General features: G+C 41.5%; 1 protein-coding gene and 1 long non-coding RNA gene across 14 annotated transcripts in view; one reads left to right on the forward strand and one right to left on the reverse strand.

The window, feature by feature from the left end:
- syne1a (spectrin repeat containing, nuclear envelope 1a) overlaps positions 1-26,603 on the forward strand; it is a 139,972-nt gene that overhangs the window by 89,182 nt on the left and 24,187 nt on the right. For 11 of the 12 annotated variants that reach the window (XM_016669422.1, XM_016669460.1, XM_016669419.1 and 8 more), the window contains 38 exons: positions 404-802; positions 897-2,501; positions 2,655-2,992; positions 3,107-3,251; positions 3,373-3,591; positions 4,934-5,220; positions 5,379-5,544; positions 5,686-5,841; positions 5,928-6,080; positions 6,468-6,650; positions 7,786-7,923; positions 8,190-8,375; positions 8,978-9,100; positions 9,200-9,382; positions 10,449-10,592; positions 12,406-12,636; positions 14,293-14,436; positions 16,050-16,163; positions 16,870-17,031; positions 17,340-17,534; positions 17,633-17,806; positions 19,912-20,103; positions 20,614-20,745; positions 20,856-20,956; positions 21,809-21,959; positions 22,514-22,642; positions 22,770-22,943; positions 23,075-23,290; positions 23,393-23,494; positions 23,571-23,690; positions 23,780-23,980; positions 24,076-24,249; positions 24,349-24,480; positions 25,179-25,375; positions 25,652-25,784; positions 25,887-26,069; positions 26,185-26,334; positions 26,420-26,596. In XM_016669422.1, coding sequence (XP_016524908.1) covers positions 404-802; positions 897-2,501; positions 2,655-2,992; positions 3,107-3,251; positions 3,373-3,591; positions 4,934-5,220; positions 5,379-5,544; positions 5,686-5,841; positions 5,928-6,080; positions 6,468-6,650; positions 7,786-7,923; positions 8,190-8,375; positions 8,978-9,100; positions 9,200-9,382; positions 10,449-10,592; positions 12,406-12,636; positions 14,293-14,436; positions 16,050-16,163; positions 16,870-17,031; positions 17,340-17,534; positions 17,633-17,806; positions 19,912-20,103; positions 20,614-20,745; positions 20,856-20,956; positions 21,809-21,959; positions 22,514-22,642; positions 22,770-22,943; positions 23,075-23,290; positions 23,393-23,494; positions 23,571-23,690; positions 23,780-23,980; positions 24,076-24,249; positions 24,349-24,480; positions 25,179-25,375; positions 25,652-25,784; positions 25,887-26,069; positions 26,185-26,334; positions 26,420-26,596 — 8,109 coding nt within the window. The remainder of the gene's footprint in view (positions 1-403; positions 803-896; positions 2,502-2,654; positions 2,993-3,106; positions 3,252-3,372; positions 3,592-4,933; positions 5,221-5,378; positions 5,545-5,685; positions 5,842-5,927; positions 6,081-6,467; positions 6,651-7,785; positions 7,924-8,189; positions 8,376-8,977; positions 9,101-9,199; positions 9,383-10,448; positions 10,593-12,405; positions 12,637-14,292; positions 14,437-16,049; positions 16,164-16,869; positions 17,032-17,339; positions 17,535-17,632; positions 17,807-19,911; positions 20,104-20,613; positions 20,746-20,855; positions 20,957-21,808; positions 21,960-22,513; positions 22,643-22,769; positions 22,944-23,074; positions 23,291-23,392; positions 23,495-23,570; positions 23,691-23,779; positions 23,981-24,075; positions 24,250-24,348; positions 24,481-25,178; positions 25,376-25,651; positions 25,785-25,886; positions 26,070-26,184; positions 26,335-26,419; positions 26,597-26,603) is intronic. The other variant, XM_016669447.1, reaches the window with a different exon arrangement.
- LOC107835812 (uncharacterized) lies at positions 17,746-20,033 on the reverse strand. Of its 2 annotated transcripts, none has more exons than XR_001661636.1 (3): positions 19,948-20,033; positions 18,053-18,185; positions 17,746-17,836 (listed from the first exon to the last, which is right to left on the reverse strand). It is a non-coding gene; the product is annotated as an uncharacterized LOC107835812 (long non-coding RNA). The 2 variants fall into 2 exon arrangements; XR_001661637.1 differs by having other exon boundaries at positions 17,816-17,918.

A 26,603-nucleotide genomic window follows, 5' to 3' on the forward strand; every position in this document is an offset into this window, starting at 1 on the left:
GAGCAGCTTTAACTTCTCCACCAAATATTCTTGATGTGCTGTTAAGGGGAAGATTTGATGACAGCATAAAACACAAAAAATTTAACACGATGGAAAAAATAACAACAACACAATGCCAATGACTGTCGGGTGTCATTGCACTTCATGGAGCAAAGTTGTTTAGTTTTTTTTCTTAAACATATACGTATTATAAACAATGTGACCGTTTATGCTATGGAAAGGCAGTCTTGATGCAAGAGAAAACTCAGGTTTATAAGAAAATTGCCGCTTAACAATATATCGTTAGTCAATTTATCAGATCAACCAACTTTAGATTAACTCATTAATCGACAACTTGCATCCCTATTTCAGGAAATCACACCATATAAGGTATTTGTTTCAGTAGCTGTTTACATTTAACCAGGTGGGTCATCTGGAGCATCGCTGGGCCCAGCTGGAAAGCCTGATTCTGCAGAAGATTCAGGACTCTGCTCAGACTCTGGAGGATCTCTCCCGGGTCGAGGCCCAGCTGAGAGATGCCAGAGAGTGGGTGGAAGAACAGCGACCCGCTCTGACCTCTGCGCTGAGAGCCAGCCCACCTCCAGACCTGGCCCAGAGTTTCCTGTTTGACCACCTGAGCGTTTGTGTAGAGCTGGAGGCCCGTCAGCAGCTGCTCGGTCAGGCGGTGAACGAAGCACAGGCTGTGGCCTCTAGGCTCGGGCTGAGTGAGAAGAAATGCTTACAGGAGCTTGTTGAGCAAGCCCAGATGGAGGTGGAAGTTCTCGGCGCTCGGGTTTCGCAAAGGAGGAAGTACCTCAGTAAGGTAAGCAGCTGGCACTCTAAATTAAATGCAAATGAAACTTTAATTGCACCCCAAAGGACATCTGCCCTCTTACCGATAAAAACTTCTTCTCAAGGCTTTCACAGAGAGAACGCAGTTCCTTCAAGGAGTTGGGAGAGCCTTGTCGTGGGTAAAGCAGCAGGAAAGAAAAGCTTTATTAGAAGACCACATTTCTCTTCTTCCAGAGGATTTGACCAAACAGGTTGCTGCATGTCGGAGCGTCCAGAGCAGCTTACGGGCTTACCAGAGAGAGTTGGCTTCGCTCTGGGTTCAAGGGCGAGAGTTGGAGAGAGACGCAAGCGACAAAGAAAGAGCGGAAACACTGGCGAGACTTGAGGAGCTACAGTCAGCCTTTGAAACAGCACTCCAGAGGACTACCCAGCGTCTCGCTGGCTTGGAAAAAACCTTGACTTCGAGGAAGTACTTCCAGATTGACCTGGACAAAACCTGCAACTGGCTGAGACGAGCGGAAGTCATAACATTCCCTGAAATCAACTTCAGCAGTGTGGAAGAGAGCTCAGATTTGCTAAATCACATGTCTAACTATCAAAGTGTCTTAGAGCAGGCTTCGGAGTACGAGAACCTCCTTCTCATCGTCCAAAGAATCGGTCAGGAGATCCTCCCTACTCTGAACGAGGTCGACCATTGCTACCTGGATGAGCGGCTCAATGCCCTGCCCCAGCAGTACAACGCCATCCTAGCTCTTGCCAAAGAGAAGAAAGACAGGGTCCAGCAGATTATCCAAGAGAGAAAAGAGTTCAGCACTTTGTTTGAAATCACTCGCAATGCACTGGAGGAACTCCAAGAGCAATTTGACAATCTTGAGAAGCAGACTATCAACATAACAGAGGAGAACGGTGTCCGTTTGATAAATGAACATAAAACTATTGATGAAAGTTTGGTTCATCTCGGTCCTGCTGTCGGAGAACTTCATGGGAAAAGCCAAGGCTTTTTAATCAGATGTTATCAAAACAAAGCTGAGGAGATGCAGCAGCTGGTCGCTCTCCATAGCAAACTGAAGAGAAGGAATTACCAGAAGACGAAACACTTGAGCGACTGTTTGAAAAAAATAGATGAACACAACCGACTTGTGTCCAAACTAAACTCAGAGACTCACTCTGTTAAAGAGGGGCTGCTCAGAGTAAAGTCAAATAAAGAATTGAGTTCTTTAGATAAAATAGCAAATCTTTATCTGCTGCTGGGAAGTTTAGAAGGAGTGAGATCTCAGGTAGAAGAACGTTATACACACACAAAAAACCTTGATGTAAAGTTTGACACTGCTTTCTTCCAGGAAACTAAACTGCAGCTTGAGTTGTTGCAGTCATTACAGAGTGATATTAAGTCTTTAGTTAAAGAAAGTGAGACCGGAGTCACAAAGAGAGAGAATTTCTCAAAAGAGGCTGAGAGGATGTCGGATTGGCTGAAGGCTGTGGAGAAAAAACTGAAGGAGCCTTCGATCATTTCCGAGGTCAAAGCTGAGAGGATAAATGAAGAGAAGCAGAAACTTAAAATCACCGAGGAGGAAGTGAGGAGCAGATTGAAGCTGGTCGATGTCTTGGGTGTAAGAGAAAGGCAAAAGTGTGAAAGTAAGAGAGAAGCAGTTTCTGTGAAGATAGAAGAAAAAGTACAGGAGCTCGAGAAGCTGGGCGAAAAGGTCCAACAAGAAGTCTGTGCTAAACAGGTAACTGTTTTATACTGGTCAAACCTACTTCATGAGTGTTTTTCCTTACTAACTTATTTTTATGATAGTAATGTGCAGCATTCAGTGTATCACGTAAATCAGAGCTTCGATCCAGGACTTCAGTTTAATTAAGCAACCTTCTACATTTTCTAGCTGGCACTGGATCGAGCTCTCAGTCTGGTCCAGAGGCACCGCTTATCTCTGCAGTCCATGCAGGAATGGCTGGACAATGTTTCCACTTTGCTCCATGAGGCCAGATCGGGGGTGGAGATTGAAAACCGCAAAGACCGCCTGCGAAATCTGGAAGAAATTTTAGCCCAGGAGAAGAACTTCACAACTTCTGCAGAGGAGATAAGGACCCTGGATCCTCTGCTGGACGATTTTGTGGCGGCAGGAGAGTTGAAACAGATCAGGACAAAGATTCAGTCGATGCAGCAGATGAAGGAAGAAGTCGCACAGCAAGTGGACGCTTACAGAGAAGTGCTGCAGAGGTATTTCCCTCTGGAATACAAACAGCATCTTTGAATTGGATCAAATTTTGTTTCTAATACTAAACATTTGATTTAATGCTAATGAAGCCATGCCACGTCTGCATATTTTCCCAGGTGTGATGCATCGTGGAGCTCGTTTCAACACTCAAAAGCGATGCTGGTTGAACAGATGGATGATTTAGAAAGCAAAACATCTGAATTCACAACAGCAAAAGCTCTCAGCATCCACGAAGCAGAGGATAAGTGTCGAAGACAGGAGGTGGGCAACAACATATTGATGTTTATCTTGATTAAAAATCCTACCGATTTATCTTTATGAAATTTTAGCTCTGACTGAGAACATATTCATTGTTGAAGTTTGTTTTATTTTTTTGCTGCAGTCTCTTGTGACTCAGATCGACATGCTGGAGGTGCCTTTGAGTGCTTTGAAGGAGAGTGCTGCAGAGCTGGATCGAATCACGTCCGAGTCCAGCAAAGTTCTCACCCGTCACATTGTGTTGTCGCTATGGCAACGGTGGACACGGCTCCGTAGCGTGGCCCGGGCCCAGGAGAGGGCGCTGGAGGACGCTGCCAGGGAATGGAGGAACTTCATCGAAAAGGTCGGAGGAAAAACTTGGAATTTAATATTCTCGCCATTCCTGTTTTGTTCATTAGTAGCATAAATATCAAATTGCACTGATGAGCAGAAGCCGGTAAACTAAAGATGAATGGCATGAAGTGTTGTCGCACATTATGCTCATTCGCAGTACAACTTAATTACAGATGAAATTGTCATTGTAATATTCAACAGTACCTTTGCAATCAAGTTTTCACATGCAGACCTACAGCAATACACTTTTCCCATGTTAAGAGGAACTAGAGTTTGTTTTCATTGTTTAATTGTAGAATATATGAAAATATCTGCAATTGATTCAGGGTTGGTTTTTTTTCTAGAAAAGTATCAGTTGTTCACTTCTACATTTTTGTCTGAATAACTAAGTTGTACTGTTTACAAGAAAATTATTTGTTACAATGGAAATTTTTCTGATAGCATTTCTGTAGTCTGTTTTACCCGATCAGTCAGTGACCATGAACTTACTGGATAAAAGCTCATTACTGTCTCAAAATTACATTTAACTTTTTTTTTTTTTTTTTTTTTTTTATTGCTTTTGCTTTTGCTCCTTTTTCAAACCAGGAACATTTTCTGTGTTTGTCCGAATCTACTCACACAAGCAGATAGTTGGCAAACTTTAAATCGGTTCTTCACAGTAACATTGTGCTATTATCATGACGCCCCGGCGTGAATAACTGGACTCAGAATAGATCTGGGGAATGGATAAGAATGAATTTTATTGTTGGAAGCTTTTCACACAACAATCAAGTTGCCTGCCGCTCATCTAACTGTTTGCTGCAGATTTTGGGTCAAACGCAGTAACGGCTGAAACCAGTTGGTGGGCTGTGATGTAACTTCAGGCGGCCGGCCAGCGGCGTCTTCCTGCCAAAACAGTGTGTCACAAAGTGTTTTCCCGCCTTTTGACCTAATTTGAGCTCAGACTCGGTCAGCTCCCACAGATTCCCACAAAGGAGTGTTTCTGAAAGGGAAAGGAAGTCAGACTGAAGGGAATGATCACTTCCTTGCATGTGGCACATTCCTGTTGTCCACTGGGTTTTTTTTTTTCCTCCTTTGTTTGTCTCAGCATGATGTCATTTGCTGCAGTCTTTGTTAAGTGGTTAAAAACATTTTAGGGTTTGCTTAAATGTAGAAATTAAACAAAAATATAAAACAAAGTATTACCTTTAATGTTTTCCTTAAAAAGCACACCGTAAGTAGGGATGTCAGAGAATATTCTAACCACTTTTTGTGCGTGTAGACACGAACATGAGATTTTTTTTTGTACAGTTATAAACAGGTAATAGTCTTATTTAGTTGATTCAATCGATTTAACCCTTCCTGTGCTTTAGATGGAGAAGGTGAGCTCCATATCCAAAGACCTCCACAGTCGTGTGCCAGACAGCACCGTTGAGAAGGCCGCCACCAGGGCGGCGCTGCAGAGCCTGCTGGAATACCACGACTCCTTCAGCCAAGAGGTGGAGAGGGAGCAGTCCACCCTGGCCCTGTTGGTGCAACAAACCCGTTGTCTTAGAGGAGAGGCCGAGAAGGAGGCGGTGACGGAGAAGAAGACGGAGAACGGACATGAAGACACGCCGTGCCTGCAGAAGATCAGACGCATGCAGGAGCAATATGATAGGTCAGTGATAACGTCTCACCACCATGTATCACTGCGGATACGGTGCGTTCAGGGTGACGTGCACTAATGTTTTTGTGCCACGCTGGTGTTTAAAAAGTTTAAAATGGCTTTGAGTTAGTCTTTTGTCATGAAATACACATCTTTGGTGTGTTGTTTAGCCTGTTGTTGCAGGTGCGGTCCAGCAGAACTCAGGTACACCAGGAGCTGAGGGAGAGAGAAGAGGTAGAGAAGGAGCTTGGCTTAGTCAAAGGCTGGATCCAAGACACCCGGGGCTTATTGCTGAGTCCCACTGCAGACCTAGACTCACTTCTGCATGAGCTGGAGGTACGCCACTGAACCTGCACAATACGTCCGCCTAAAACAGGCCACAAACCTCTGATTAGCTTTAACGTTAACACAGCAAATGTAAGCAGACATTACTAAATGGGATTTGTTGCGCTGCGTGTGATCCTGTTTGTATTGCAGACTGCACACGGCGAGGTCATCAGCAGGCGTCAAAGTGTGGAGCGCATGACGGAGCTGCAGCAGTCCAAATATCAGGACCTGCAAACTGGTCTGCCCTCTGAGCTCAGCATGCAGCTAGCTGAGGTTGCTCTTGCTTTGGGTTCTGCTGAAGATCAGGTAACCTCTTCACTTAGCCGCCTTTAAAAGTTAGATTAAATGTTGTTGAGGATTGCTCTTACGTTTACCATTGTGTCTCCCTGTAGGTTCAGGCAAGGGAGAGGGAGGTGCAGCAGACCAGGGATGTGAAAGAGGACTTCAGCTACAGACTTCAGGACATTGAGACGAAGCTGAAGACCATCGCAATAAAACTAGAAGAAAAGAGCGCCGACCTAGAGGAGGCCAAGGAAGAGACCAAAGTAATCAGACAGACAGATTGACTAATTAGCAAGCAATTAACCCCAGTTCAGCTGGCTATTCATTCTGCAGGTGTTGGGGTTAATGTGTGTGAGAGGGTTGGAATGGTTTGAACTGGATTCAGCCGACCCACTTCAGGAAGCACAACACCAAATGGGATTTTAAACCCCTCCATTCTGTTCTTCATCTTGCTGTCTTACTATTACTCTTGTATTAAGCACAACTACTAATTTTGTGGTTTTCTGTTTGGCAGATGATCTATTTAGCTTTTATTCTGGTCCATAAGCTTCCCATCTTTGTCTTGCTGTTCTCTCTGACTGACCTTGACTTCTATATGTTTGTCTCAAATGTTTTTTGGTCCCTTATTTTATTCCTTATGTTCTCTCTAGGCTCTTTGTGAAGAGTGTGAATCCTGTGGTGGCTCTCTGGCAGAGTTGGGCGTTGCTGTTCAGGAGTTTGGAGAGCAGAACCCGCTGCTGAGTAAGCAGCTCGGCGATGCTGTGGTGAAACTAACAGAGCTGCAGCGTCAAACTGCACAGCAGGCTCAGGACAAAGTCAACAGACTCAAGAAGGTGAGAGATTTCCTCAGTCAATCGGATTTATTTATAGGAACAGACTGTATAGAGATTAGTATGACACTGCTTTACAAAGGTTAAAAACAAAGAAACAAGCATGACAGGACATTTGGACTAAAGTTAAATAAAAAGAACTACAACATATACATATCTATACAATTCTGAAACCAAACTGCAGTTCTTTTGCTATGAGGAACTATCAGAGGCTTTACTTTAAGTATAAGTCAAATAAAGACATATTTAAAATTACACTTCTCTATGAAAAAAAATCAAAAATAGTAGAAACTATGAAAGGCATAATAATCAAATAAAAAAATATGTGAAATATATTAAAATAAAACACATGTATAGATTTTAAAAAATATAATTTAACCCTAGAATGTCGGATGTATATTATTCACAAGAAATTCCTGATATTTCTTCTGTCTCTTTTAACAAAGTTGCTGTTTTACTGAAAACCTGATGCATCAAATCCTATGCTTCTCTTCTGCCCTCTGGTGAAGGATTTAAGCATGACATGTAGCAAGTGCTTGTTTTACTTAATGCACAAAATGGCATTAAATATAATGCTACATTGGCAAGTCCTTACTTGGAAAAGTTACAGACAATAAAATGTCAAGTATCATGTGTTTATCAGTTATGATACATAAGGTATGCAGATGTATTTTGTAGTTTAGTGCATCGTTTAAGTTTGACTTATATCAATAGAAAAAACTACGAAACATATGGATTCCTGCATATCCAGGAAGAAATACATTTTGATTAAGGATTTGACATTTATACCTATTTCAAATCGTCAATATGTTTAGAATTTTCTGACTATTTGCTTTAGCAGCACTAAAAAGGATTCATTTAGTTTTAAAGATATTAAATCTTTCAGCCGCTCTCAACTGCATGTAGTGCATTTATGCTCTTCTTAGGAAAGCAGAGCACTACATTAGTCAGCTTTACTGATTATGAATGTATGTATTATTCCCTGCTTTGGATTGAGAAACAGTCCAACTCTGGCAATGTGCTTCAGATGATAAACCCTCCTGAAAGAGAAACATTTAGCTTCTTATATGGTAGTATAGTACACAGTCTTAGTATTTTATGTTGGTTGTGTCGAATAGCTTTCCTTCTGTTTGTGCAGGCAGAGAAACTTGTGGAGGAATATCACAGCATGAAGGCTTTCATCTTGGCCTGGATAGAGAAAGCAGAGGATCTGGTCTCTGGTAACATCGTCTGGAGCTCTGCGACGCAGCTGCAGGAGCAAATCCGTTCCCACCAGGTGAGTCTCTGAGTCCCACCGGCTGGACCACAAGTAACATAAAGCTACTTGCATCACATTTATGATGTTTTTCCTTAAAAACACCACATTTCTGTCCCACATCGGCCTTATTAATCTGAAAATACTCAAAGCAGCAGCTAATTAGACTCACTTTCTGATTTCCTAGGAAGTGTCTCAGTAAACGTTGGCTGACCTTAATTAGTATAATTGCCCGACACGATAACCTCCCTTCTTTGACGTCTAATTTAATGGTCTTGTGGTGACAGGCGTTGCTGCGGGAGTGTCGCGGTCTCCATGGCGACTTGGAGGCGATGGGGGAAAGGGAGGGGCAGCTGGTGGACGTGTTGCATATGGAGGGATGGAGCCAGCAGGTGAAACACCTCAGCAGACGCACAGAGGAGCTGCAGCAGTCGGCCAAGACCCGCTTCCAGAGTCTACAGGATGCAGCTAAAGTAAAAAGCTTTTACATGTATTCACTCTTAAAAATGTGACCATTTTTAAGATTGATAAGATTGTGATTAAAATCTGTTAAACAAAATGTGCAATGAAATGTGGCCAACTTGCAGTTTAGTAAGTTTAGCAAAAGGTTTGTTCCTCAAAACTCTGTGACAACATTGCCCCCTTCAGGCTTTTCAGAATATAGCACCATCATAATTAAGCAGAGCAAATCCACGACTCTAATCTGGTCAGTGTACAGCTGAAATCCAGATTATAGTCTTTTGTTTAGTCTTACTAATAACAATGTGCATTTATTTATTTATTTATTTTAAGCAACCTAGATCAAAAAAAAGACACTGTCACTTCTAATTACTGCTAATTAAATGCATTATTGCATCCCTAGTAACATTTGGATAAATCTCTTATACCTTCTGGAGAAAATGTTTGGGTGACAAGCCCAAGAAATATATTTTGAGGAGTTAAGTTGGGACCTCTCAACTTAAAAAGAGCCAGCATTGATGAAATGCATCCATCCCAATGTGGAGGGTTTGCAGATTCATGGTAGGAACTGTGTATGGCTCGGCTTGATTCGTCGTTTCCGCGTGTCTCTCTCCAGGACATGCTGCGTCTCGAGGCAGAGGTGAAGAGCCTGCATGCCGTTGTCGATCAGATCCAGGTCGCGCTCGCTTCTCCTGATCTCAACAAGCTCAGCCTCAGGGAGCAGCTCACGCAGCGACAGGTTCCTACACTGAATTCACCGATTTTATTCAGAGATGCTTTATGTTACATGTCTTTCTTTATTACACATGTATAAATGCTTCCTTCCTTCTCTGCTAAGCTTCTCCTGGTGGATATGGAGGGCTTTAAGCAGCAGGTGGCTTCAGTGCAGCAGTGTCAGAGCGCCCTCCGGCTGCCTGAGGAGGTAGTGGCCAGTCTGCCTATCTGCCGCACAGCTCAGTCTCTGCAGCAAGAGGCCAGCCAGCTGCAGCACACAACCATCCAGCAGTGCAACATCCTACAGGTAGACGGTGCTTTAAAAAAAAAATTTTTATTTTTTTTTACCTTTATTTTACACAAAACATTCACAGCAAAACAGAAAAAGTTAACACTAATAAACAAATGAATCAGTTAAAAGATTCCTCTGTTAAACATTTACAGACAGACGACTCCGTCTCCAAATCAATGAGAACAGCCTGAAAAATATTTAGTGACAACAGCAACTTTAGGTTCACGTATTTCTGCAAGAAGATGGAGCAGAAAACTTCTTACGTTAGGCTCAGAAAGTAATTTAATTTCATGCTGTCTGGTTGATTTAAAGTTACAGTTCATATATATTAGATAAGTGGCTGTATTATAAAAAAAAACATCATGTAAACAATGCAGCCTAAGCCTTGTGGTTTTTCTGTATCATTGGCTGTTCATAGAGTAGCTATTGCTCTAAATTCCTGCTAGTGTCTCAACAGGCCTTTTCAGGAATGTTTGTTTTCTTTTGGCCCCCATCAGGGTTGTGTTTAGCTTCAGCCTTTTGGTTGTGGACAGTTTTTTTTATTTTTTTATTTATTAAGTGAATAGTAGTGGCTATTTAGAAGATGACTCGAGTCTCTGAGCCATTTCAAACTGCATCACTTGCATCAACAAGAGGCAAAGCCATAAATCTACAAAATGGTTTCTAATTGAAATAGAAACGCCAATCTTACCAAAACTGGAATTTAATTTGTAAATATTAAAAATAGCAAAGTAACTAAGATTTTTGTTGTCAAATCTTGGAAATTGATAACTTTGAAAATGCATTTTATCACACTGCACCTCAGACTTCTGTCAATAAAAAGTTGTCCATAATTGGGAAGAAAAAGAAAAAGTATATGTTGAGTTTTTTTTGTTTGTTTTTTTTTTGCAAATAAAAATCTCAATAGTGTGGTGTGTCTTTATATCCTGCTGTAAACCTGTTCTTCTCAAGGTTCTGAAAGTAAGCACACTAAAGATTTGATATTTCAGGTTTTTACAGATGAAACAGAAATAAATATCTACTTAAACCGCATGTCATTGTGATTTTTCAAAGTAAAGTGTCACATTTTGCCCTTTAACAGGAGGCGGTGGTTCAGTACGAGCAGTATGAGCTGGAAGTCAGGAACCTCCAGAGATTAATCGAGGATGCTCATCGCATCATTCAGGACAGACCCGTTTCCACCAACAACATCCAGGAGCTTCAGGCTCAAATTCACCACCATGAGGTATTTCTTGATTTTTGTGCCCATTTAAGTGCTTGGAGACAGTTTTGGACATTTTTGCACATAAAGTTGAATGCAACCAACTCCCTCCAGAAGTTTCCACTTTAGTAAACAGAGTCTTCTAGTCAGCAAGTCTGTTGTTTGTCTGCAGATTGATTTTTTTTTTTTCCATTCCTCTTTGCAAAATACCTCAAATTCTGTCAGACTACAATGGCTGCAAACAGTATTTTTCAAGACTTCCAACAGATTCTCATTTTGGTTTATATTGCTGAGTTATTCTAACAGATAAACATTCTGTGATAAACAGACCTGGCTACATGTTTACAGTCTTTTTCCAGCTGGAATGTAAATCTCTGTGCTAATCTCTAGTCCTTGGCAACCTCTTAAAGGTTTTCTTCCAGGATTGTCCTGCGATCGACTCTTGACCAGATTCTCTGTTCACAATGAAGAAAAACGTCCCCACATCATGACGCTGCCAAAATCATTTTGCACACTACGTTGTGTTGACCTGTCACGTAAAACCCAAATTAAATACTTCGAAATTAGTGGCAGTAACGGGACAAAAAGCCGAATGGTTGCGAATGAAGAACATCAAAGAACCGAGAGCAAATCGGGAACTTGAGTCATTCTACGTATTTCCTTTACTTTTGCCACACGAACTCTAAAAAAGAGAAGTTGCATTACTGCATCTTAAATAAAACTGAGTCAGACTCCATTCGGTCATCCAGATGTTCTAATTTTAGTAATGTGAAGTACAAAAATATAGCACTCATTATGTGACATGGAAAACTTAATTCAGTGCAGTCAGAGCAGCTCTATCCTGTGAGGGGATTGTGAACGATGACATTCCTTTCTTATCTGATGGCTCCAGCATCCATATCTGCCTCGATAGATGACTCTGAGCTTTTCAAACGTCCTGCTTTTTGTTGCATTTTCTCTGAGCCTCGTCAAGCATGTTTGTTGTTTCATGGAGAGCAAAGGTTGAGTCAGAAAACGGGTCAAATCTCCTCACGCTGGAAGACATTTTTATTACATTTTGCTTGCTTGCATGTGATAGATTTATATATTCTCTCTATGGCTGATAAAGAAGTTCCGCTTTCTACCTCGGTTTGACAGTATGATTGTGTCCAAGTTTGATCTTTAAGCTGAGCTGCAACTCTGCTGGCCCTTTCAGTCACGTGACGTGTTTATTGGTGCATTGACCATCTGTGGTGCAGAGGGAGCAGGAGGAGGAGGAGGAGGAGCTGTAATTTGAGGCCTGCTCTGTCATTCTCCGTCCCCTGAGCAGCCCCTCTCTCCTTGCAGCTCCCTTTTGTTAGCAGGAATGCGCTCTGCCGACAGGCGGAGACGGGAAGCGGCAGGCGAAGGAAAGGGGGCGGGGAGTTTGGGAGTGAGCTCATTTCCTGTTTTCTCTCCCTTGCCATTTGTGTATATGTGTACAAGAGGGAGTGTCTGAGGGATTTTGAAGTATTTCTGCGAGGGCCTCTGCCTCAACCGAACATCCTGTCGGCTCAGCTTCACTAACCGATCTGAGTCAGGCGCCTCTGTGCTGCTCTGATTGGCTCAGAGACGCAGAGAGGGGGGAAAACTGAGAGAGGCAGTTCTGTTCCCTTTGTACACTTATGCTCACTGTGAAGCCGAAAAGAGTCCAAGGAGAGGAGAGAATGAGTCCGGCCAAAGCAACTCTTCCTTTCATCAGGACCCTGCTGTAACCAGGAGCTCTTGATCGTCTGCTGCGGGCTGAACCTCACTCTCCCGATCCTCGGAGAGGGGGGGTTGGTGATGATCCGTTCTCTTCGGGGGGATGTTTTGACAGGAGCTTACCCAAAAGATCCGTGGCTACCAGGAGCAGATCGCCTCGCTCCACTCCAAGTGCAAGATGCTGACGGTGAAGGCCAAGCATGCCACCATGCTCCTGACCGTCACCGAGGTGGAGGGCCTGTCGGACGGCGTGGAGGAGCTGAGCGACGAGGAGCTGGCCGGCGTCGTGGGAAACGCCGGCTCAGCTGCAAGCAAGCAGCTTCCAGCCCACCCCTCTGTCGTTATGGTGAGTGAGAAAGCTTCTTGACCCGATACGCTCAAAGTGACGAATCTGTGAAGAAATTCCCCACTGCTCTTTGGAAAGTGTTTTGTTTGTTTTTTTATGTCCAAGATGACTACGCAGAAAGCTCCTAAACTAGTAGTGACTATGATAAATTACAGTTTGGAAAGATACTTGACTAGTAATTTGCTTCAAATTCCCTCTTTCAACTCTTCCATGGATGCATTATTTCAGTTTCTTCAGGCAATCTCAGACTCGCTGATCAGAGTTCTGCAGATATCTGTTGCAGAACTTTTCCACCTCGGTGGAAATGCACTCCAAATAAAAATACTTTATTGTATCAAGCTTACACTTCCAAGTGATAGTGACAGAGAGAGGGCAAAGGTCTACAGGCTTCTGATCATAAAAATAGAGCTTTTATTTTAGAAGGTGCACTTGGAAAGTCACTCACAAATATAAATATTTTCTCAAAGTTAACATCTAGTTAGAAGTGTTAAAATGCATTAGACTGTAGCTGCCTGGGGAAGATTCAGCATTAATATCACCAAGGCTCATCTCTACTTTCTTAGCTACCTGAACTTTTGAACAAAACGAAACAGAAATCTCATTTTTGTTGTACAAATATATTGTTTTCTTTCTTCCTTTGCCTCCATATTAGCCTGAAGCTGAGTGCCTAAGCAGAAGAATATTTTTTCCTTTATAATTATTCTCCTCTGTTGCTTTTTCCTGCATGTTTCTCAGGCGCTCATACTTTTTTTTTTGCTTCCTTGCCTTGTCACCGTTGTTTTGATGCATTTAGTCTCCACGGGCCAGGAAACAGGATATGACTGAATCTGAGTATTTCATGAAGTCTGGTACTGCTGGCGGCTGGAAGTGCATGTTTTACCATAAGCTTTCTGCTTTTTTTTCCCTCTCTCTCTCTGTCGTGTATATTTTAGAGTCATTGTATGAATCAGTTGAAAAGCTTTCGTTCCGATGCAGTCTGTTGCTTTTCATTGCGTCATAAAGCCAGGGCAGGACGAAAAAAATAACATCCTTTGATTGTGCTGATGTCCTGAGTCAGTAGGCTGAGTTTTATGCTTGACTCACATTTCAGCTGAAGCATGCAGGCACGCTGGTTCTAAGACTGCTTTACGCTCCTCGTTAGCTGCATTTTTCATCAAAGATAACACTAACCTATTGTTGATTGTACTTCTGCATCAAATACCATATGTGAAGGACACGTGTTTCTACAGAAAAAGAGGTTTCTGTGGTTCTGTAACCGTTACTCTACAGTATGTGGGTGTGTGGTGTGAACAATCACTGAGCGTAAACCTGCAGCGTGTGTCAGCTTCCGGGTGGAGGCCATTCCTTCACCCTGTTCTGTAATTTCAGTCATTTTCACTGGGATCTGGTGTGTGTGCAGACATACTGCAGTGTTTTATTTCAGTACCAGTAATCTGACCATATCAGTGTGATATTTAATTATTTACCACCTTATTAATCCTTGCAAAGCCCTACCCTGTTAATTTTTATGCTTTCTCTTTATCTCCCTCTTTATTTTCACCTCTCTCCCCTGTTTTGATGTGGCTCTTTTCTGTTGTTTCCCCTCTTACCCTGTTCTCCCCTCGCATGCTTTTGTTTCATGTGTTTTTTGGTGTGCGGTTGCATATCTGTGGTCAGATGACAGCCGGGCGCTGCCACACACTCCTCTCCCCCGTGACAGAGGAGTCAGGGGAGGAGGGCACCAACAGCGAGGTCTCCTCTCCCCCTGCCTGCCGCTCCCCCTCTCCGGGGGCTAACGCTGCTGACATTCCTCTTAACCAGGTACTCGCAAATCCCACCCCGGTAATCCTCATCCTGCCCAGCTTCCATTACTCACCAACCACCATCTGTTTAAGATGCAACTGCAGAAACATTTGAAATCCCCGTAGAATAAAAACTGTGTAAGTGTCAAATTGAATGGTTCATCCATCGGGATTTATGTTTAAATAGGAAGTGAGGTTCAAAAAGTACTTATTATCTTACCTGGAGTAGATAACTCATCATAAATCCAGATTAGCTTGGACCTGGAAGCTAAAGCTAACTGCTTAGCTAAAGGAATCAAAACCAAATCGCACTTCTACCATCTTTAACAAATTAGTTTTAAAAATCATCATAGCAGGTGATGAAAATATTATTTTATGAGGATTTAAACATTGAAATTAATGGTTATTTGCAGAGAAGCTTGTGATTATTTACATCTGATGTTTTAAACCGTGTGTCACCAGTTATTTCCCTGTGTGACATGTGCACAGAGAATATAACAAAAAAAGTATCTTCAGTGGGAGAAACTACCTCATATGAAAGTTAGGAAGTGTAAAAATCAATAAAATACCACACTTATATAGGATATTTTTTGTTTCTTTCACTGCTGTTTCTGTTAGCTTCTGTTCTGTGTTGCAGTGTTTTTTTGCAGTCTTATTATATCTGGTCAGAAACTGTTTGAGTCTGGACGTTTTGGCCTGGATTCAACACATCCTCCCTTCTAAAGGGAGGAAGGTGTTGATAACCTTTATGAAATTTTTGAGATTACAGCTGTTAAAAGTCTAGACGTCTGCTCTGACTCGGCTCCCCTCTCAATTTTTAGCTTGCATAAAGAAGAATGAAGAATGTTGTAGCGGTTAGCTTGTTTTTAATCTGACTTCGGTGCAGTGTTTTAAAAATGAAGAATGTAAGAATGCTTAATATTTGAGTAGAAAGGTGTTTTTTCTGCATTCATTTTTTTTACTCTCCTCTACAACCTGACATCCATCACCAACACAGCTGCTGTTCGATTCACCTGTAGATCACCTGCTGCGTCCTTCTTTCTTTATTATATAAGCATTGTCTTTCGCCTAATATTTCTTTTTTGCCATCTGTGTTTTGCTGTAACAAGGCTTTGAATCAGACCCAACACGACATTAAGACTGCAGTTGTCTTATTCTGTCATTACCTATGATATTCAGTTTACTGAACTGACAGCAGAAGAGCTGATAAGGTCAATAATAAGACCTTATCGGCTTATTATTGCAGGAAAGTTTCATGACTGTAACCTTAGTTAATGAGTCTGTGACAGGAAGCTGCTTAGACAACAGGAAAGACACCGACAGATTTATCTCACAGCAAGGTAGTCCCTGTAGGCTTAAATTCTCACAAATACTCCCTTTGTGTTTGCATAACCGTATCCACTAACCATTAACTTGTGACTCTGGTTTTTGCTAAGTTTCTACCTTAACCTCCCAGGGAAATGCGCAGGTCTGAAAAGCTTTAGTCATCTTTTCAAAGCTATTTTGGGCACAAAATGTTTGTTAAAACCTGTCGTTGGGTGCATGTCTAGGAATGTGAGGACACACTGGAATACCATATGCCATTGTAGTACCACATTTAACCTTCGTGCTTGTTGTGTTGTTGTGCCGTAGGGTCGGAGTGCTCTAAGCAGAGCGCCGCTCCAGGAGCTGTACGACCCGTCAATGGAGACAAGTGCTGCTAACTTGGACGACCTGCAGAGATCCTGGGAAACTCTCAAGAATGTGGTATGGAATGTCTTCAGCTTCATCGAGCTGGATACAATCAAATGTGGAAACGACTCATTGTCTTTTACACCACAAACTTGGAATACATTTCAACAAATCTGAAGGTGGAGCTGGATGATGATTTAACAAGTGTTTCTGCATTAAAAAGCACAACTTTTATACCCAATACCTGTAGATATTACTGTCGCCATTCTGATTCTGTGTTATTAATAGACAAGAGGTTAGTAATAATAGATCCCGTTTGAAAATTTATTAAAATAAAACCTCTTAGTTCTTAAAATTAAATTCAATGGATTCAAATTTAGAAAACTAAACTATCAGATGGTTTTAGTCAGTAGTGGAAAATTTTTTTAATAATATTGGAACTATAGAATAAATGTAACTTGAGCATTTGGGATCAGTGTTTGGTCATTTAATTACCAAATTTTAATTTTAATTTAATTCTTTGGGAGAAGTAGATTTTGCTAAAAAAAAACAAAAAAAAAAAACTACTGTGACATTAAATGGAGCCATGTAAAAAAAGATTGAGCTTTTTAAAAACTAAAAGTGGGTTGTCACTTGGTGTTTTATCTGGATGATAACTCCAAACGTGACACCAAATCAACACAGAAGTGGTGACACAAAAACAACTTCCCTCCAACTCAGTCTACAGTCTCCAATTTTCTTAATCCTCATTTTTTTCCCCCTTATTTATCTCTTACCACAGATAAGTGAGAAGCAGAAAAGCCTGTATGAAGCCCTGGAGAGGCAGCAACACTATCAGGAATCCCTCCAGTCCATTTCCACCAAGATGGAGTCCATCGAAGGGGCCCTGAACGAGGGCCTGGAACCCAACAAGACCCCTGAGAGCCAAATGGCAGCCCACCAGGTTAGAAAGAAATATTTGGCTTGCTAGCTGAAATCCTGAAAAGCAAAATGCAGTACAGAAACTATTGTAGATGTTGTGAGAAAGCAAAACAAGTCAGATGTGTGAAATCAGATTAAAGGGACCGATATTGCACTACAGACTGCATGGCACCATTCTTCACTGCTATGCCAACATCACAGCTACGGCAGACAGTTTTTTTTTTTTTTTTGCGCTGCTATTGGGCAGTTCTCTCCCTGCTTCCTCACCCTCTTCCTCTCCTTCATTCAGTCCCGTCAGATTCTCACATTTCTCTGTCGCCATCTGCGCAGGCTCTTATGGACGAGATCCTGATGCTGCAGGATGAGATCGGCGAGCTGCAGGCTTGCTTCTCTGAAGAACTGGCGGACAACGACGGCGATGGGAAGGCTGGGGACCAAATGGCGCTGCACTCCACTCTAACCGTACTGGGAGAAAGGATGGCCACTATTCGCATGAAGGCGTCTGGAAAGCGGCAGCTCTTGGAGGTAGAAGCCAGAAAATATTCCTGTCTGTGTTTGAATTTTTTATTTGTAATATATGCGCTGATCCTCACCTGGGAATCCAACATGGCTGACCTCTGTAGGAGAAACTGAGCGAACAGCTGGAGGAGCAGCGACAGGAGCAGGCGCTGCAGCGGTACCACAGCGAGGCGGAAGAGCTGGACCACTGGCTGCTCAGCACTCGGGCCACTCTCAGCTCTGCTCTTCAGCCCCAAAATGAAGACATGGACATGGAGGAGCAGCTCATCGACTGTCAGGTCAGGCTCACATTCCTGCCCTCTTCAAATCTGTACATTTTGGACAGCATGAAACAGTCTGTACTTGATTAATTCAGATTTATAATTTGCTGCTTTTCTTGCTCTTTCCTTCCTGAAGGGAAAAAATTAATAAATTCAGATATATTAGGACATGCTTTCCTATGTTCATTAGAGAGTGAACTGTAACAAGTTAAACTGTTTGACTTCACTGTTCCAGAAATAACATCTTTCCATTGTTTCACTCACCTGGTATGATGCTACTGTTGCTATTTTAGTCCAGCCAAAACTGCTAAATTAGAACAACTTTCTCCAAATTAGGGCAATGTATGAGCTCTGCTGAACATCGGTCCTCTTCTCATCCATGTTTCTTTTGTAACACCTGCAAATAATAAAGTCAGTGTCTTTTTTTCTGTAGCTTAGTTGTCCTTACATTTGGTTTAAATCTGTCATGTATACAGTTGAACTACAATAATAAAGAGAAAGAAAGTGAACACATCAGAAATTTGCAGAGGTGGGGTGATGTTATGTATGAAACACCACAAATGTAGGTATCAGGTGATGGCTGTTGGAAGTCTATGCAAAGATTTGTGATTATTTGTTCAGTCAGGATAAAGTAAGGAGAAATGTTTGAGTTTGGTAGCTTAGAAATCTAACAGACCGGTTCTCTACTCAGATATTATATAAAGAAAAGAGTCCAGTCTGCCTTTAATTAAAATGTTTAAATTTCTACTTAAGATTTGACCAGGATTGTTACTTTTATGCACATGGGAATCAACAGTCCTTTTTTTTTTCTAACAATACAATTTATTAACAAGTCGGGATTGTGAGAAACTGAGCAGCGGTGAAAGGAAGCAGCTGAAAGTCTACACATGATCAGTGAATTTTTTACTTGACTTATTTTGACAGTAAACACACAAAAAGTAAAATCAAATGTAACTTTAGCATTTCTCTATCTAAACAACTTTGTCAGTATCTCTGTCTGCAGAGATACTGTTTGGTATGAGGAGAAAACCTTCCTCTTGCACTTTTGCAAGATCTGTTTATGTCAAGAAAACAAATTTCTCTTTCTAATTGACAATCTGCAGTTCCATTTGAACAACCTCATGTTCTGGTGCCTTTTTAATTTTTAGAGAGCCTCCAAATGTTTGTTTTTTTTTTTTTTATGTGTGGCAGAAAAGTGTTAATATTGCTTTTCTACCTACTTTCTACACTTAAGAGAATAATTGTGATTTACTGATTTTTCCTACTTTTTAAGTTTTCCAACTGCCTTGTGAATCGTTGCATCTCTTATAAAGATTGATTATGGGTTCTTTAGCAAAATATTCAGAGAAATTCTGTTATTTTTCTGGAGTTAGACCTTCTCTCTTTTCTCGACGGCGCTTAATCCACAAATGTTATGGTTTTGCATATTGTACATGCATAATGCATGAGACTATTGTGGGTTTTAACAAAACCAAAGCTGTTCTGCAGCTGAGGCAAAAGAAATCAGTATTTTGAAGTGTGTTTGTCGCAGCTGAGAAAGATTAAGCTGATTATAGATTACAAATATCTCCTGCGGTGCTCTGTTCCAAAAGTCCAAAAACGTCCAGATTATTAGCTTCAGAATAAATCTATTTTGATGGTTTGACATTAAATATTACAAGGTAAAAGTGTAAAGAAATATGTTGGAGGGAGACAGCTAAATTATACATTTATGTAGTCATATAGCAATATACATGTTTTATTGATTCTCATTGCCTATTAAGAATAAATGTTGCTCATTCATATATGAACAGTCTGTTCTATTAAATGATTTCAGCTGATCTTGTCATGGTTTAATACTAAAATAATTTATTCATTTTGAACCTTTGAGTTCTCAGTTTTTTTGCTTCACTGGCTTCAGAACATTACATAACACGTATAAATTTATAAATATATATATTATAGTCAAATGTCCTATAAAAATCATTTTTACAGTGTTCTAGTAATTTTAGTTTCTGGAGTAATAAACGATGGACTCGTGTCACATTTTCACGTCTTGATGATTAAATAGGAGGCTTTTAAAAACAAACAATGCCTACGCAGGAGTGTCACCATTTTCTCAACTGCAGCTCTTGTCCTTACAGAATATGCTCTTTGAGATCGAGCAGAAAGTGTCCTACCTCTCAGAGCTGTCCGTCCACAGCGAAAGCTTGCTGCTGGAGGGCCGCGCTGAAACCAAGGAAGAGGCGGAGCAGCTGAGCCTCAAACTGCGCTCCCTCAAAGACAGCCTGCTGGAGCTGCAGCAGATGCTGCAGGACAAACAGGTTGATATACAGGTGAGATCAGAAACCATATATTCGGCTTGGCCTCTTTTCCTCCTCCCGCTTGTGGCTTATTTCTTATGCTTTGCAGCTGCACATTGAGCTGGGTCGCACAGTCAATGGTCGTATTGTTGAAGCAGCTACAAAGGTCATTCATTCTTCTCAGACAAGTCCACTGTTTCCCTCTGTAGAACAACAGCAGCCTGTGTTTCACAGTGTCACTCAAACAAAAGGATGCTAGCTCATCACATGCAAACACTAAATGCAAAGCATCAGGTCTGTTTCTCTCCTTTGTTTGAGAAAAAACAAGATTTCTTCTAAAAAATCATTCCTACATGAGAATAAGGCACCCTTCTTATTCCCTAACCAGTAATTTACAACCCAATAATAACAAGGTAATCTTTTTTTGTTTGCTTTTTATTTAACTGTGCCAGTGGCATTTCTCCTGCCACTAAAATGACAGCGTTTACAATTTGAGACTGTTTTTGTGAAACGTATTTATATCTCTACTATCTTTTGTTTTAGGGATCATTACAGGAGCAGGAGGACAGTGAGCCAGACTCCTCTCTGTCGCAGAGTCCAAATGTCCAGGATTGGTTATCTCAGGCCCGCTCAACACGCTGCCAGCAGCACCACGACAATCTGCTGAGACAGAAGGTAAAGCAATCTCTGTGGATTTTATTTCACACTGATCAAGCCTCATATTTTTGAAACCTCTTGAACATTGATTTAATAATACGAGTAACATTAACCCTGATATGTTTCAGGAGCTGCAGGAGCAAGTGGAGGAGCAGAGGAAGCTGCTGCAGTGTGTAGCAAGCGTCGGGGAAGAGTTACTCAGTCAACATGGGACAACTAATGGGGACAGGTGCTTCGATTTATATCTGTATCCATGCTGTTCTTACCCACTACAGTTAGCTATTGTTAAGCTAACTACTGTTAGCTTAACAATAATTAGTTTAACATTGTTAAGCTGTAACTATTGTTAGGTAGCTAACTACTTAGCTTAGGTGTTAAACTAAGTACCATATTTTACGGATTATAGAGCGCACCTTACTATAAGCCGCATCTACAAAGGTTTTTTAAAATAAATAAATAAATTTGGAAACGTGCATAATATAAGCCGCTGGTACCTCCACCGCTCTCGGTTTTCCACAAATCTGCTATTAATGACGGAGCCCTGCGTCTCCAACGCCGATTCGTTCACCCTGAGCTTTACGTGCAGCAGCTCCATTTCCTTCCTGTACTGCCAGATTAATAGACTCCAACTTTAAAGCTGCATCATATGAACTTCTTCGTGTGGCTTCCATGAGGAGGGGGTATGAGTTTGAAAACATTTCTCCATCGCGCCTGCTGCTAGAATGTGCTTGTTCTAAATGAAAATTAGCACTTTCGTCTTTGATTTCCAATGTTGACTTCCAATGATTCACTTCCTGCTAAAGAGCCCCCTGGTGGTTTAAGAAAAATCCACAGAAAAGCCGCAAAGTCCGAAAAATACGGTAGTTATATGTATGTTTAGCTATGACATTGATTCAATGTGTAAATCCTGGTAAAGATGTGCAAAAAGCCATAAAGCATTAACATGTACATTGCTTTTAGTTGACACCAGCCACATTTTAAAAAAGTAATTATAAGATGTGAGATTATACAACAGTGTAATCTGCCTTATCGTGATGCAGAGGAGACATGTTAGTATTTTATAGAAACCTTCTTCCCACAGTGAGGAGGCTGTCCCCGGCGGAGTGCTGCTGGAGTCTGAAAGCTTTTCTCCTCTTGACCAACTGAGACAAAGATGGGAAAACCTGAATAAAGATCAGAGCACAAAGCTGCAGCTCTCCCTCAGCACCCTGGAGAAAGACCAGCTGAGTCCGGTACGCACGTCAAGTACTGAGGTTTTCTGTGGTATTTTGAAAAAAGGGATGATGGCGTGTTAGGGCCAGACAGAAAAATATTTTTTTTCTGAAATTGCAAGAATAATGTGATGTAAATAGTGGAATAAATGTACAATATTAACAGGAGAAAGTCGTAAAATTACTAGAAAGAAAGTTGTTTTCATGAGAACAAAGCTTTCTGATAGTGTCAAGGTCTAATGTGACCAACTTTCTTTGATATAGACTCCCTCTTTTTTTTCTTTTGATATTCGTTTAACTCATAACATCAAATGATGCAGGATGTCCTTATTTAATTTTTTTATGTTGTAGATGTTATAAAATTATTACTTAATTCTCCTACAGTAAGACTTTATTATAGTAATATTAAGACTTTACTCTAGTAATATTTTGACTTCATTGTCACACTACTTTTTTTCTTGCAGTATCATGACTTTATTCTCATAATTAGTTGTTTTTTTTTAGCCTGGTTCTTATACTCAGTAGTAAAAAGTGACCTGTTTTTTTTTTAATTAAAACTGTGTCTCTATGTCCAGGTTCTTCACCGGTCCCGTCTGTCCAGTCCAAACATAGCTCTGAGGAGCGAGGCTCCCGACCAGGACCCTGGGTCTCCCAGATCGTTGTTTGAAACCTGCTGCCAAACTCTAGAAAGAATTAAAGAAGAGGTAAACCTCTTCTTTAATTCTTTTAATTTTGTTTAAATCTCTTCTCACTTCAGATCGCTTCAGATATTCCCTGTCTTTAATGAGAAAATAAAAGCCTTCACATAGTCTTATTTATTCTTCGCCACAGGCAGCAGGTGGTGACGGTAAGCTCGCAGCGTCGTTAGGATCAGAAAGAGTGCAGCAGGATCTGTATGCTGCAGTATCTGCGGCCTCCACCTGGCTGGATTCAGCAGAGAATCAGCTGCTTTCTGGTCCCATTCTGCTTTCTGAGGATACAGAGACTCAACTTACAAACCTGGAGGTAAAAAAAAAGAAGAAGAAAAAAAAAAACACTTTATATCTTATCATATATTTTAGTTTGCACAGGAGACTGCAATAAAAGCACACTCTCTAAATTGAGGGATTGTTTTTGTTATTATTATTTCTGTTCAGGCTCTGAGCAAGCAGCTAAAAGAGGTAACAAGACAGGTGAACCAGAGCAGAGAGCTGCTGGGAGGAGGAGTCGGCCGGCTGTGTGGAGGAGAAGAGCGGGCCCTGATGGAGGACACGTTGGAGGGCCTCCAGGAGCGGATGGGCCTGCTGGACTCCGCTCTTGAACAGCATTGTGAAGGCATGAGAGACGCGCTGCAGGAACACTCTGCCTTCCAGGTCTGTAGCACCGTAAAACTGGAATGCATCTCCTATGTTTTTTTTTTTTGTTTTTTTTGTGTTGCTAATCTTACTTTATTTTTTTCTTCTCGTGTTTTTCAGAATGAGCTAAGAATGATGTTCACAGCCCTGACTGAAAGTAAACATCACTTACTACAAAAGATGGTTGGAACAACAGACAGACCTGCATCCAAACAGTTAGAGGTACATTCTGAACTACTAATAAAAAAGGACAAAAAAAAAAGGACAGCATGATTGTAATGTCTTATGTATCTTGCAGACATTGTCTGAGGTGGAGGACAGCCTCAGAGAGCTTGAGCAGAAAGTGACAGAGCTGAGGAGCAAAGCAGAAGGACTCAGATCAGACCAAACCCCCAACCAGGAGCTGCTAAAGCTACAAGTAAACCTTATTCTACGTTTTTTTTATTCCACCTGCACCGTTTTTTACGCTTTAACACCCTGGTGTGTGTTTTTTTTTTATTTTTTAAGGATGCCTATGAGGAGCTGGTGCTCATGGTGGGCTCTAGGCGCAGCAGCCTGAACCACAGCCTGTCTCTGAAGGCTCAGTATGAAGCTGCGCTCCGTGATCTCACCGACCTGATCGACACCGCTCAGGACAAGATGGCTGCCGACCAGAAGATGACCGTCGCTTCTGTCAGCAAAGTCCAGATGTTGCTCGACAAACACAAAGTAAGGAGAAAACATGTTTCAAACTCTGATTTTTTTTTGTTTGTTTGTTTGTTTTGTTTTTTGGAGCAGATTTTAAAATTTCTTCTTGGATGCAGGAGTTTTTTCAGGGACTGGAGTGCCACATGATCCTCACCCAGACACTTTATGGAAAAGTGTCCAGTCTGGTTGCACAGAGGGAAAGCCAAGCCCTGGAGGAGACCATGAATTTAGCTCACAATGTGCTGAAACAAGCACACAGGAGGGGAGTGGAGCTGGAGGGCATTTTGGAGGTGAGAGTAATTTTTAGAAGCAGCTACGCCTTTAGGATGCGTAACTGTAAAGATGTCATGAAATATCTTTCTGCCTTTTCTCCTGGTTTCGTATTTTAGTCCTGGAGCAGACTCATGGGAGATTATAAGGCTTTGTGCAGACAGTTGGAGGCGGTAGAGTGTAGCATCCCCACTGTGGGTCTTGTTGAGGAGACGGAGGAGAGGCTTCTTGAGAGAATCAGTCTCTATCAGGTAAGCTCGTTTTATACACAATAACACAAACTCTCACAATCTTAAAACTTAATATGACTCTTTAGAGAGAGGTCTGCAACCTGTGGCTCTTCAGACCTTCCAAAGTATCTCTTAATAATAACATTAGCTAAAAATGATAAAGAGTCCGCTAATACTTGAAAATATAGATATTATAACAAATGTTAGTTGTAGCAGTTTTCTCATTTTTAATGGATTCCAAAACATGAATGACACTAAAGGTTACAGTAATATTTTTTTAGATCTATTTTTCTTGTCATTTTGGGCAAGAACCCAAAATGTTACGAAGTATTTTTGATCTAGTGCTAATATTTAAGTACAATTTAAAGATAAAACTAACTTACAAGTAATTTTTTCAGAAACGTAGTAGCTTGCTTGCTAATAATTCCATAATATTGATAAAAAAAAAATACCAGTATATTGCCGAAATGTTACTTGTACATTAGTTTAGTCAAGTGTTCGAAGATATTTTTACTAGATAAACTAGACAAAAAATACCAGGTAGGAATTTTGTGTTTTTTGTAGTGTAGGTTGGAAACTTTCTGCTTTTAAAAATTGATTTTCCACCAATATCAGCATTGTGCAGCACAGATGAACATGTATCAATCTTAAGATCAAAAATGATCCCTGGTGCAGGAGAACCTAATGGTTATTTAATTGACTTGTTTACTGATTTGTAGCGTCTGAAGGCGAGCCTCACAGAGCATCAGCCCCAGCTGTACCAGGTTCTGGAGGAGGGAAAGAGGCTTCTCCTGTCAGTCAGCTGCTCAGACCTGGAGAACCAGCTCACACAGCTGGGCGAACACTGGCTCTCCTCCACCACGAAGGTCAACAAAGAACTGCACCGTCTCGACTCGACGCTCAAACACTGGAGCAGGTCTGGATCTGTTGTCGCCGATTTTTATTCCTTTGGGGGTTTTTTCAGTGATCCATTGAAATGTTTCGAGTTTTGTCACTTTACCACACAGACTTCAGTGTATTTTACTGGATTTTATGTAGAAAGCGTTTTTTCCCATCCACATTTAGGCACCAGTATGTAATCGTTTATCAAGTACCAACCCAAATATTTGGAGCTGTAACATGCAAAGTTCAAGGTATCCAACTAAACGTGATGAATGTTCCCTTAAGTCCTGTTTTTATTTTTACATTAAAGGTACCAGAGTGAATCAGCAGAGCTGAGGCACTGGCTGCAGTCTGCCCTCGACAGGCTGGAGTTCTGGACGACCCAGTCGGTGACGGTCCCTCAGGAGCTGGAGACGGTCAGAGACCACCTCTCTGCCTTCCTGGTCAGTTAGGTTCTCACATCAACACCAAAAATGCACAACTCGTTCTGGTACGTTTTATTAATCTGCTTGAGCTCCATTTTGGATATTCCTCGACTCTTGCAGGAGTTTTCAAAAGAGGTGGATGCCAAGTCGTCGTTGCGGTCGTCCGTGCTGAGCACAGGAAACCAGCTTCTGCGGCTGAAAAGAGTGGACACCGCTGGCCTGAGGACGGCCATGGGCCAGGTGGACACCCAGTGGGCCGAGCTGCTCACTCGCATCCCGGTGGTGCAAGAGAAACTGCATCAGGTCTGAGAATAGTTTGTGGGCTGATTTCTATACATATTCCAAGTTAATTACACTGGGGGTTTTTTGTGTGTGTTTTTTTTTGCACTCCTATCAACTCTCACCTTTTGTCTTTTAGTTGCAAATGGAAAAGCTTGCATCAAGACACGCTATCACAGAACTGATGAGCTGGATCACCCTGATGGAGACCATCATAGAGGAAGATCAGGACAAGATAACGGGAGCCGTCGGTTCAGACATGGTCCAGAACTTCTTACAGAAGTACAAGGTGCAAAGAGCAACCTGTATTCCTGCTTTCAGCACTTAAACTGTCTTTTATCGCCATCTCACGATGTCTCATCTTTATCTTGCAGGGTTTTGGAATAGATCTGACCTGCAAGCAGCTGACTGTCGACTTTGTGAACCAGTCAGTGTTGCAGATCAGCAGTCAGGACGTAGAAGGGAAGCGCAGTGACAAGACAGACTTTGCTGAGAAGTTGGGAGCTATGAACAGACGATGGCAGATACTGCAGGGGCTCATCGCTGAAAAGGTAGAGC

Source organism: Poecilia formosa, unplaced genomic scaffold (assembly GCF_000485575.1).
Source record: "Poecilia formosa unplaced genomic scaffold, Poecilia_formosa-5.1.2 Scaffold1, whole genome shotgun sequence".
Taxonomy (NCBI): Eukaryota; Metazoa; Chordata; class Actinopteri; order Cyprinodontiformes; family Poeciliidae; genus Poecilia; species Poecilia formosa.